The sequence below is a fragment of the Larus michahellis genome, chromosome 1, assembly GCF_964199755.1.
Source record: "Larus michahellis chromosome 1, bLarMic1.1, whole genome shotgun sequence".
NCBI classification, from domain to species: domain Eukaryota; kingdom Metazoa; phylum Chordata; class Aves; order Charadriiformes; family Laridae; genus Larus; species Larus michahellis.
In genome coordinates, this window is record NC_133896.1 from 102,978,190 (window position 1) to 102,990,805 (window position 12,616).

A 12,616-nucleotide genomic window follows, 5' to 3' on the forward strand; every position below is an offset into this window, starting at 1 on the left:
GGTGCAAAGTAAAGTTAAAGGAGAATGAACTTAAATGGTGTCTTCTGCATACTCACAATAACTGACAACTAAAAGTGGATTGATTCAATTCAAGATGATTCTGGTAAATTGTTGTATATAATATGCAAATTTTTAAATCATCTGTACGGTTATTTATCAAATCATGCACCGTAGCTTTTTTGGATCTTGTGAAGTATTCCAGGTGGAACTGAATAAGCTGAAATTTTCCTGTTTGTGTCCCAGCAGTCAATATTTAACTAGATTTTACCCATATCTGAATAGATGGGTGTTGGTATGAAATTGAAGGGGGATGTTGTAGACGTTTGATAATACTGGGTCGCCAATATCTTTCATAGTTACTCCTTCAGACTTTAAAGCTTTAAGTATGCTTTAAGTATACGTTAGCATTTAAATGCCAACATTAAACAATAAGCTACATGTATGTAAAAGTAGTGTGTAACTGTGTATACTTATAATAATTTCTCTGTACTGGTATTTGCAGATACCGATTTATGTATTCATGTGAATCACTTAAGAAGAACCAGTTCACTTATGGCCCTAAAAGAGAGAAGCAGAAGTCCAAAACATAGGAATCCTATATGGAACAAAGGAAAAATGGCAATGTAAAATAGTTTTATTTACTGTGAAGACTGTAGGTTCATCTTTTATCAACTTCGTTAGCAACAAAGCTATTGCTTTTGTCTGTGTGGTTTTTTTAATAATTATTGTCAATGGAAGTGCTATTTTGTTACCCAAAACTATTTTTTGCATGTAATACGAAAGCGCAGTGAGCAGCCTGAAAGTTGTGTCCTTGGTGAGAGAGAGGTCTCTGCTTGGCAACTGAGTTTTGAGGCAAATCGAGAGGAAGTTGAGCAATGGAAGAATTCCAGTGGCTTAAAGAGGAATTCCTCTGTTGCGTAATATTTATAAAAGGAGTGGGAGAAGGGGTACTAATTCAGGCAATCCTTTGAAACATTAGAGTTTAGTTTCACTGTCTTTCAAAGAATATATCGCTAAGAAGCAAAACTTCTTTACTAGCCTAGAAACGACTGAGATGGACAGTCTCTGACAGTGTGATGGAACTGAAGTTATGTCTAGCTTAACAGGTGCTTCTGAAAGAAAGGAAAAAATGTTTTGTATAATGCAATGCATGAATGTTCAGAGTTCTTGAAACATTCAGAAATTAATAGGGCTTTTTTTTGTAGTAACAGAAATAAGTGGAGAAGGGAAATACAGCCCCACAGGTAATTCTACCCATGAGAAGGCTCACTTCAGACTTGCAACTTGTAAGAATACGTCATATACTTAGCCAAGCAACCTGGTCGAACACTAAAGCTCTTTAATGGTGATATTTATATTCCTATTAAAAACGGGAAAGAAGATGGTGAAATTCTATTAGCACGGTTAAAAGCATATGACACCATTTACTGAATGATGGTATTTCTGGATCAAATTTGAAAAGATCACCCACGGTACTCTTAAACATAGCATAATATTGATTCATTTATAGATTATGGCTCTTCTAGTTCTTTTCCTAATGGTCTTAATACATGTGGGAACATCTCTTCCTTGATGAAAAAGGAATCATTATTGTTATAATTTGCCTTAGACTGAAGAGCTGTTTAGGCAAACAAGACTGAATGGAAGGAAGCACAAAATGTGCATAGATAAACTCATCTATATTGATGAAGGATCTTACAATGGAAAAAAAAATAATTAACCAGATAGGGACTGGAATGAGGCACAAGTGTTTTTTTGTTTTATTAGTGGATGCTTTTGTAATAGGATTTCTAAATTGGAAAGGATGTGAAAATGTAAGACGAAGTTGGTGAGATAGTTGATTTAGGCTTTTAAAGGACTGTTTGAGAAGGAGCATGTTTAGAGTAAAACTCAATGCTTTTATGAAACATTTCATTATTAATATTTATACTTATTATTTTTTATTTTTTTAATTCATTTTAATTTTAAAAAATTAAATTATTTACTAATTTTTATAATTACCAAGCACTGGAACAGGCTGCCCAGGGAAGTGGTTGAGTCACCATCCCAGAAGGTCTTTTAAAACATCTGTAGACGTGGTGGTGAGGGACGTGGTTTAGTGGTGAACTTGTCAGTGCTAGGTTTACAGTTGGACTCAATGATCTTAAGAGTCTTTTCCTACCTAATTGAGTCTATGATTCTCTAAAATGTAAAGGTAAGACAATGGAAACTGTTGTAAGCATCAAAGCACAAAACCCCAGATGAACTGCGTAGAAACACTGTTGCCCAGCACCAGTTTTCTTTGACAGAACCTGACAATGTTAGTTCTATCACTTGCTCCATGGCAGTAAAAGGTGCAACTCCCTTTTTTAGCAAGGGTGTGTTGTGTTTTCATGCCACGTGAGATCATTTCCTTTGTCTCTAGTTTTAATTGAATAAATGAACCCACTGGAATTTCCTGTTCTGGTTTCCAGTGTTTGTGTAAATCATGTCTACATCCATTGTTGGTAGAAATTCTGGAGCAGGCAGATTTTTTTGCTCACAGAACATTAGTCTTTGGTGATATCAGCGTTCTTGTTCACCATATGTGTTTCGCTTCCTTGTGTGGTGAATTCATGCTTTTTGCTCAGGTGTGAAGAAAGAGCAGTGTCTCCTGGTAAATGGTAAATCGCATATTCTCAGAGTTGATCTACCGGTTGCAGTCTAAGAATTGAGGAGCAAAAGCAGTGTGACTTTTAAAGCAGGGGGGGAAAAATGCTTTCAATATAATTACAAGACAGAAAACATGACAAACAAAACTTTGACAAACTGCCTGTGAAGACAGTACAAAAACTTTTGGAGGAGTTAGGAAGGTATAAAAGATGAGTTTTCAACTTGTTTTGCAGTGAATTTGCAGGTCATGTTAAAAGTCAAGTAACTCAAAATCGCTTAAAATCTTGAACTAAATAACAAATGTGGAAAAGCAGTAAGTGAAGGGGAAGATGGAGAAAAGATTGAAACATTACTTGAGATTGGTGGGGTTTCTGCTGTAAGGCCAGCTACTTAGCTACTTTGTGTTGTTGCTGTCACTGTGGGGCTGTTGGGAAAGCAGAAACTACAAAATGGAAGCAAATGTGCAATTGTGCAGAAGCTATTACTGTAGGCTGTTGTGCCCCTATGCTACTAGCTAAGTGTGGCATAGAGGGAAGAATTTAATTAAGAGTGATGATACCATAGTGTAAGCTGTATCCTAAGTCATAATTCTCAGGTAGCATTGCTTGGTATGAATAAAACTCTCCATCCTTTAACTCAGTCATTAACTGCATGTTTGGAATTAGCCTAGTTCAGTAACAACATTACTGCATCATAATGGTGACAAAAAATTTTGGAATGGAAAGGAGGTTTTGAATCCCATGTTAAGTAACTGACTTATATCAATATATTATATATTGATATAACTGACAAAATCAATATATTATTTAGCTCTGTCTAATCTAAAAGTTGTGGTGTTACATTAACTTAAAGTGTTACTTCTGAAAAGTTTGTGAGAATTGTATTGGCTCTTGGAAATTTCATAAATGTATCAATCTACTACAGTATTAGGTCAATACATACAGACCTCTGTTTACATTGCAGATTGAACCAGAAGGTATTTTGAGATGTTGCATTTAATATTCAGGAAAAGATTTATTTATGTTTGTCTTGAATTGAGGCTTTAAACTCTTACTTATTCGAACTTCTTTTGCTACTGAACAGGAGGGGGGAAAAAAATACTAATCTGTAATGCCTCATTTGTCTGAAGGCCTAGAATGAAGACAGCTAGTTATAGCTGTTCTTCTGTTTCCTCCCCATAGTGCCATTAGGCACTAGTGTAACTGTAAAAATATTGAGTTTACCCTAGTTTTAGTGAAGTGTTACTTCCCAAAAAGGTTTAAATAACAGATAAAATGGTTAGGATCAAAACTGGCCCCTCTGGCTAAATCTTCCCTGGAAAAAATACCTTTATTTGCAGAGATGTAAATGTATAGTTGCAGTACAGTTTTTGTTTGTTTTTTTTTTTTTTAAAGCTAAGGTTAAGAAGGAAAAAAAAGTGCAACATTTAGATACTCCACCACTTTTAATAGTTTAAAACCGTAAACACCTAACAAAGAACTGAGTTCTTTAGGATTTGAAAATATGCACTCAAGTGTGCTCTCTGTGATGCGTGCAGTGTATTTACTAGGTGGAGCCCAGAAAAAGGGCAAGGAAGTATTTCTTCCTGAAATGGGTAGGACTTTCTCCCAGATACAATAAAATTAGAGGTAAGTGTATAAACATACACAAAATGACAACTTGCATTTTAATTAATGGGTTTGTCAATAAATTGAGTTTTAGTTTAGCTCTTTGATCTGTTTGGAAGGTTCTTGTATTGCCTGTCCTCTTGAGGATGCAGTGCTCCACTCTTGTTTTGTGCTTTGGTTGATTGTTTAGGGGAAAATCCAGGCCTAGATTCTCCTGCTTAGTCCAAATTTGAACTTTTTGCATGTTCAAGATGTGTATATAAGCTGATCAGTGCTGTAACTACTAATTGCATGAAAATATTCAGCAACTTCTTGTCTGCGGGCAGGTGTTGAAAATTGGTTGCAAATTGACTTAACTAGTGAAGAAAAAAATATATCCAACTATTCTCGGTCTGAGTAGGTTTATTATGAAGTGTACACTCTTCATATTCTGTTCTGATATGAACCTGGTTACAGAAATTAACTCTTCTTGGTATGATGGTTAGCCTTGGTTGATGATTTTTGTTCATGCTGTTGCTGTTAATGCAGTGCAATTGCCCTCTTTTTTTGGAGGTAATTAGAGCCACCATATGTCCATCTGCTCTTTGTCTTCCCTGTTGTATTATCTTATAACTGTTAAGACTGTGTTCTGCTTGTCCATCAAACTTCTCCTCTCAGGTCATCACTGATATCTTAGACCAGTGACTACATAACCTCAAGGTACAGGTTTGTTCCCTTTGGCTAGGCCTGACCCTGTTGTTTTCAGCTGCTGTAATGTTACTCAGTTGTTTGCTTAATTGGTCGCCTTGAGGTTGCTGATGGCAAAGCAATGGTAAAGCTGTGAAATTGGGTAGTGACAGACTGGAGCTAAAACAAGAAGTATTAATCTGTTGAGTTGTCTGTTTTCTGAATAAATCTGATGGCTAGTCATTGAAGTCTCCCTATACTTGACCCAGATATACTTAGTTGTATGTTACTATGAAGAAAACCTTTTACTTACCTTCTTTACGCAGCATAAACAGGAATTATTTGTTTTCCAGGAGGTTTGCTGTCCTTTCCAGAACATTCCCAGAGGTTGGTAAAGGGTTGATTATTTGTTTAGAAAGAAGATGTGTGAGGGAGGAAAATGGATTAGAGGTCTTCAGCTTTACAGAGTAAGCTTTAAGTTAGTGGGGAAACAACTTCTTAGTTGAGAAATGCTGCTAGTGAGTCACGAGTCAAGCAGTTAAAGTCCCAAGATCCTGCTAGGGTGAGACCTGAGCAAAATCAAGATGATGCTTGTCTCCTGTTGGATCAGTGTGGTGAATTGCTCAGATAAACATCTATTCTTGTCATCCAGCAGCTGCTGAATTTAGCAGTAGTTTGCCTTTTGAGATTGGACCAAATTTCCACTTTAAGCACTGAGAGTACTGGAAGGCATTCAGGGCATTTTAACAATGTTTATCGTGATTGGTACATGAGTAATGACTGAAGGAAAAAATTAGCCATTCTGAAAGAAATATTGAAAGACATGGTGTTCTTCCTACCAAGTGAAGGACCATTTTGAAGAACAGAAATCTACTTGATCTCCTTTGTCTAAGAAAAAAAAACAAACAAAAAACCAAACAAAAACTAACCTAAAACCCAAAACCCCCAAACTGAAACCAAACAAAAAAACTTATTTGTGGAAATGAGTTTTTTTGTGTTAGGTATCAGAAAAGCTTGGTAATAGAAGAACAGAGAAGATATTCAGTTGCCTGGGAAACTTAGTTGTGATCCAAGCTGCTTTTGAATGGTATCTCCATACACTGTTCAGGCAAGACATCGGCACGGGTGATTCTACTTCAACTAAATGTCTGGGTGAACTCTGGCAGAAGTTCCTTTCTGCCATGTGTTTCTAGCTTGCTTTCAAGAGCACAGTAAGTGTACTGATTTATATGCCAGTAGAGCTGGTTTTCTAACAACAGGATCTACCAATAAATGTTACTTCCTCTATAAGTGCATGTTAACCATACATTGTTAAGTACAGATAAGCTACATATAGGTCATTTTTCTTCAGGTGTATACAACGGGCAAGATTTCCATCTGATATTATTTCTTAAAGTTAGATTGTTTCAGTCTAGCTGGTTATGAAGCATTTGTGTATTTGAATATGGTTTGGTTGTCATTAATATGTGAAATGTATACTAAGTAAGCCACAACTATGTCCTCCTTACAGTATCAGGAGTACTAATAATGACCAGCTGTTCCAGAAGTGATACACTTGACAGACTGGAGAAGCTTTCTAGGATACTATTTTTTATCTAGAAGTTATGTGTCTTCAGTCTTTAAGCTGTATATATTCTAATGGACAGGAGTAACATCTGCTTTATGTACGTCTTCTATGTACTTGTAATTTTATTGACATGCATTTGTTCTCTCAAATTGAGGGCTAGCGCAAGCACTTCTGTCAGGCCAAAGGATGGTCACTCTGTTGGGAATGTTAGTGTTTGCTGTGTGTGTTCAGGCTCAATGTGTGAGCTCATAAAGCTGTCACAGAGCCCCAGTACGTAGGGGAACAGTTTTGTTAAGAAATGTAAGAGGTGTGGGTAGGGCAGAGAGCAATGACCATCTGCTACCTGAGAACCTCTGTTTTTATTATGGAGTTTCTGGGAGACCTGACCGAAGAGTTAAGTGATAGAGACACCTCTCAAATGACAGATCACTGTCAGCTTTAAGACTTTTTTGTTACTGTAGTAGCTATGTGGCGCTAATGAGTTTAGAAACTCAGTGTTAGGCAGTCTTTAAAACTATATTGATCTTGGTGGTGGGGCTGTTCTTTGGGAACAATCAAAAAGCAAATAACTGCAGAATAAATTGACTTTCTAAAGCTACTTGTGCAAGTAGAGGAGGGAATCTAGTAGCAGGACCCAGCCAGATGGTAAGTTGGATTTTTTTCCCTTATTCTAGCATAGCCAATGTTCTGAGGGACTAATGGGCTTAATGAATCAAGCAATGGACTCCTATTTGAATTACAGAAGAACATTACTGCTGTATATGGCTATGTTTTTATTATCAAACCAGGCTGAACAGTAAGTTGACATTGAGAATTTAGAGGGTTCATGTGAAACGCGTTTGGGAGGATTTTGCTTGCTATTAGCTCTTATCCTGACCTGTGAAGAGAATGCTAATTAGTTCCTGATGTACATCTAGCTATCAGGCCTTGCTAGACCTCTGAAATAATATTTTGGAGAGGTCTACTTTGAGAAGTAGGTTTTAGGCCTCACAGAAAATGTTGATAGTAAAATATCTAGGTAGTGTAGACTGTCAGTTAGAAAATCAGTCAGCAAAACAAACTTTTGTAGACAATTTGTTAATAATGAGTTTAACTTTACTGAAAAGCATTCTCTTTCTTTTGGGTAGTCTTGTTAGAAGTTTTTAATTTTTCAGTAGGAAGTACTTTGATTAATTTTATTAAATTAAGAAACAGAAACGTTTACCCCCTTCGACTCTCAGTAGTGTAAAGTTAAATTCTTTTTCAGTTAAATACTTCTATGCAATATCAGACTCAGCATTTATTCATATGATGCTTGTGAAAACTTTACACTGATTTTTGGATTTTACTTTGGTTTTAACCTGTGGCTTATTTAAAAATAGTATCATGTTAAAATAAAAAAGCTTTTTAGTCTTTCTCAAACGTGCTTATACTTAAATAAAAAAGTCAAAATCAAATATGTGTAAATAACACTTCCTAAATTAACAGCAGCATCTTATTTCTGACAGAGATTACCTTGTAAGAAGTATTCTTAAATGGTAGTCAGGTAAAACACTTCACAAGACAGAGTGTATTTTGTGATAACTAGCACTTTTGTATAAACCAAACCTGTTATGCAGTGTTGAATTTTGACTTGTTTCCACTGTAACTTTTCTTCTTTCAGAAAGAACATTTTGCTTTGCAAAACCAGTACAGAGAGAAAGACACTGGAAACTTGCAGCACATGGTAAATAATACGATGCCTGGAATTGCTGATTGAAACTTCAATTTCATCTTGTTCCTTAAAATAAGCTTATAAGGATGATTTTCATGAAGAGTGAAGTATTTGTCCGTCCTAGTCAGTGACTGTTGGGTGTGTGGGTTTGCCATCCATAAAGTGGAATGTGTCGATATCATTTTAATAGCCTGTATTTCCCAGGTAGTTTTTCTGAATAATTTAAATACATAAACACTAGAGCTTTGAAGTCCTAGTTCAATAAAATAACAAAGCCCATGAGTGCTGACAGGCTACTTCATAGTTTGTATTTTGCTTTTTAGGTTTATTCAGCCTTAAAATCTAAGTTCCTTTGAAACAAAAGTTTGAGGTCAATTCTGAGTAGTTACTAATGCTTCTGTCATATGTCTGTTAGTGATTGGAACTTTTAAGTTCATGTTTCTTGATTCATAGGACTGTTTTGGAGATCATGTACCTTTTTATTTTGCTTAAAGCTTTAAGAATAGGAATTACAGGCTTTATACATGAACTGTGAAACTGATTACTTCTTGTGTGTATTTAGAAAGCTGTGAATGGAAGGCAACTTACTTGTGAGGCTGAAGACCCACAGGAACAAGAAAGTCTTCAGCATATGTATCCGGTTTATCAGCAAACATACTACAAAAATTGGAGCAGCAGATACCCGCAAAACTCAGGACCTGGAAGAGTCTACATCAATCCAAGGGAACATTATGTATGATTCTGTACCCAAATGTTTTAACTTTTAAAATACAAAGGTTTTAATACCCGTTGACTGTATTACCAATATGCCTTGGCTTTCCTCTCTAAAATAATTGATCTTTTTTTCTTGTGGGAAGAAATTGCATGGAGGATTTTGTATAGGTAAACCCTATGGAATTTGAGACTTAACTTGCTTCTAGTCTTTGGTATGTATTTGTTTTTGTAGTTATATCGACCTGCCAAAAGAGGAGAGCCATTTAGCTTTATTAACCTTCATAGTTGTAAGATGTATAAATGATGAATTGGTTGACTTATGCCAAAATGTAGTTACGCTATTTCCCTGGTTATTTCTGGGAGCATTCTCTCCCTGAATGGATATTTTACAATAGCCTTACCTATGTAAATGTGAGTAAATATGAACAAGACAACTGAATCCGTGGTGACATAGGCAGTCTCAGGCTGAGAGTAATTTTTTTGCATCTTAGAAAACTTCGGATAATTATCATTTTGACTGGCCCTAGCTATCGATTTCTCAACTAGCTCTACCTCTCCCAGTCAAATGAGCAACCAGACTACCTCTCAAATACTGACTTGCTGTTTCATAACGTATGTTGTATGTCTTCCCACCTTGTTAAAACTAAAGTAATTTCCTTACATCAGAAACTTTTTGGTTTATATTGATCCTGGCTGTCAGTTGATGTACTAGCTGGATGTAGTTTCACAGTAGGCCTGTAAGAAACTTAATTGCAGGAAGTAGATGACTAGACAGGCAAAACTTCTTGAAAATGTCATGTGTAGCTACATCTTACCTACAAATTGCTGTTTAGCCATTTTTCCAAGTATGGCTCCCATGTTAAGTGTCACAGAGTTTGTCTTGCTTAGTAATAAATACATTTCATGTTCTTTTTTTTTTCTTCTCAGTTTGCCATAAAACTGCCTGTGATAAGTTCTTATGCCTTAACAAGAAAAGGAAAGCTTCAGTAGACCTCAGGTAGTTTTCAGCGCTGTCCTTTAATCTTAACCAGGAGTGTGAAGTCACTGGAGAATGTTCTGATGTTACCAGTTCTAAAAGTATTCCACGTGAACTTTTGAGTGTGGGGTAATGGTTAAAAAATGTACTCAGGATCTTTTTAGAAAAATAAGTTTTCCTATGGAGTAAAAAAAGAAATATTTAGCAAGTAAAAAAAAAAAAAATTGTCATGTATTAGTGCTGAAGTGAGCTCACAGGACAATCTTAAAATATTTTAAGACAGCAGGAAATAAGACACAGACTAAAACTTGGTGGAGAGACTGAACTTATGTGTATTCTGTACACATAAGTACAGAATAATGATTTTCAGTCAGATGACCTTAAGACAAAATATTGAGAAGATCGGCTATGTCATACTGAACTAGCTATTGCTACAGAATTAAACATCACTTCTGCAGTATTAGTGTTTTCTTTACAGATGATTGGATTTTTCAGACAGAGGGAAGAGTCATAGTTGTAGAAGCAATAGAATTGAAAGCTAGTACAGTTAAGTGTGCTGCAGGCAGGATGCTGTTATAAAATCTATATGCAACCGTCATTCATCTCCCTTGTAGTAAAGTTAATGAGATCCTTATCCACAATAGGGCTTAGGTAAAAGTATTTCTGGTTTGTTACAGGTAGCAGCTAGAAGATTGTGGCTTAGGTGCCCATGTTCTGGGCACTGTGCAAGTAGACATTAACTGTTCTCTTGCTAAGCAACTTTCTGTTATATAATGTGAATGAAGTTGATGGCAGAAGGAATGGCAAAGAAAAAGGTTGGAGAGAACCTGTTTCTCAGGAGCTTTCTTTGAACCACTGTATACTTGCTTTTTTTTCTTAGGGACTGAGCACATTTATGTAAACTGAGCAACTGTTTTCAATTTTAAAGCCTTCCACTGTATTGGAGACTTAAAGAAGGGCTTGTGTGCCCCAAAAATACATCTTCCAGTATTATCAGTTTAAGCAGCTACCTCTTTCCACAAGCGTTGCCTCACCTATCCTTAAGTTGCTGCAGCTCCAAAAAACATATATTGCCAGAACATGAAAAGAAAACAATGTCTTGGCCAAATGTTAAAGCACATAGAATGACAGAACATTGAGGTGAATTATGCTGCTTGAGATAATTCGATCAATATCACTGAGCAAAACTTCATACAAAAAATATTTAGTTATGTGCTACAGGGTGGTTCAAAACAGTGTTATTGTGATAATGCTTCCCCTACATTCATTAGTACAGTGTGATATTGAGCAGATGATCATTTCAGTTCCTATTATGTTGGCAGATGATGTAAAAACCAATTATTTTGGGTTCAGACCTCTTCTACTGCTTTTTATTCTTATTTGCAGATTTTTTGTTTGAGTAGTTGAAGCTTTGGGGGAAGGAGAGAGGAAGGAAGAATGCTATCAACAAAGCTATAATTGCTTTTTGGAATTTGTAAAAATAGCTTAAAAAAAATATGTAGTCCAACTATGCCCATGTTATATATCAACAAACTACAGAAAGCTTGAATTGCAAACTATCCATCAGCACATAGTTTGCCCTAAAGTCATTAAGGAAATATGTTATCATGGTTATTAACTGTGAGAAATGGTTTTTGTGTAATCTGTTCAGGGACATTTAGAGCGTTAGGTTTTTTGAAATGTTACTTGTAGTCGTAAGTGCGGCTGGGTTTTGGGGGAGGGGATTTGGCATAGAATGCTCTGAAGAGAACAGAAATGTCTGCTGATTAGGATTTCCCACAGAAAGGAATACACGTATAGAAGTAAGTTTGATCTGCTTTTTTAAGGTGTAGAAAATGCCCTTTTTTTATTTTTGTACATCTGCAAATGTTTGTATTTGTATATTGATTGGAATAAAAACATTCAAAACAGAAACTTTTCATATGTTCTTTAGGTTTAAGATCGCTTAAGGTACGGGAAGTGCATCCAGTTTCTTGGTGATATGTGTCTTCCTCTCTGGTTGTATATGCAGAGCATGTGATTTTTTCCTAACAGTACCCCTTTCTCGAATATCTTGGTGTTGGATGCTGAAATGAGATGTCCATTCAACACTTGTTTCATTTGAGGGGCATATAATATTTTGTGAAAATCCAGCACTTACCTAAACTGAACACTCAGAATCGCTGTTGAGGGAGATAGTAATGGAGGGGAAGATTAGTAATTCATATCTCTAGCTTTGATAAATATAAATTATCCTCTGCTCAAGTATGTTTAAATTCTACAAGCTAGTCTTATTATAGAAAATAGTTTTTTGCTATGTCCAAAATGTTTGTGGATGTAATACAAAAGAAAACTAAGAAAATGTACTAATTAAAAGGGAAACACTTAACAATTGATTATTAAAGGACTACTGTTGTTAGGTCACGAAATGATCAAATGTATTGAGTATCCAGCTAGAGGAAAGCCCGATAAAAAGGTGTGATAATTCATGAAGAGTGGAGGGAAGGTTTTCACCTTCAGAGTTCTTAACTTCAGCTGCGTTTTGGCAGTGTTACTACCGTTTCCTTCTCTGTGATACAAATTTGGGTGCCAAATGCTGTAATGTTGTACAGATAAGTGCTTAAAATACAGCATAGTGACTCTTTTGATGCAACAGACTGGAAGTTACTGTTTCTGTCTGAACCACTGTGTTGTTTGAAGGCTCTGCATGCGAGTGCTGTAGTAACAGGTAGTAAATCAGCAGATGAAATTGTTTTGACACCTTAGGTCACTTCAGAGATTAC

The 12,616-nt window shown here is 36.0% G+C and overlaps 1 protein-coding gene across 5 annotated transcripts in view; it reads left to right on the forward strand.

Moving 5' to 3' along the window:
• Positions 1-11,768, forward strand: part of NECTIN3 (nectin cell adhesion molecule 3) — a 67,140-nt gene extending 55,372 nt beyond the window's left edge. For 2 of the 5 annotated variants that reach the window (XM_074597360.1, XM_074597368.1), the window contains exons 8-10: positions 8,114-8,176; positions 8,727-8,897; positions 9,806-11,768. In XM_074597360.1, coding sequence (XP_074453461.1) covers positions 8,114-8,176; positions 8,727-8,897; positions 9,806-9,868 — 297 coding nt within the window. In that variant the 3' untranslated portion in view covers positions 9,869-11,768. Of the gene's footprint in view, positions 1-502; positions 542-8,113; positions 8,177-8,726 lie in introns of those variants that run through there. The other 3 variants (XM_074597377.1, XM_074597384.1, XM_074597393.1) reach the window with 3 other exon arrangements.
• Positions 11,769-12,616: the final 848 nt, after the last annotated feature.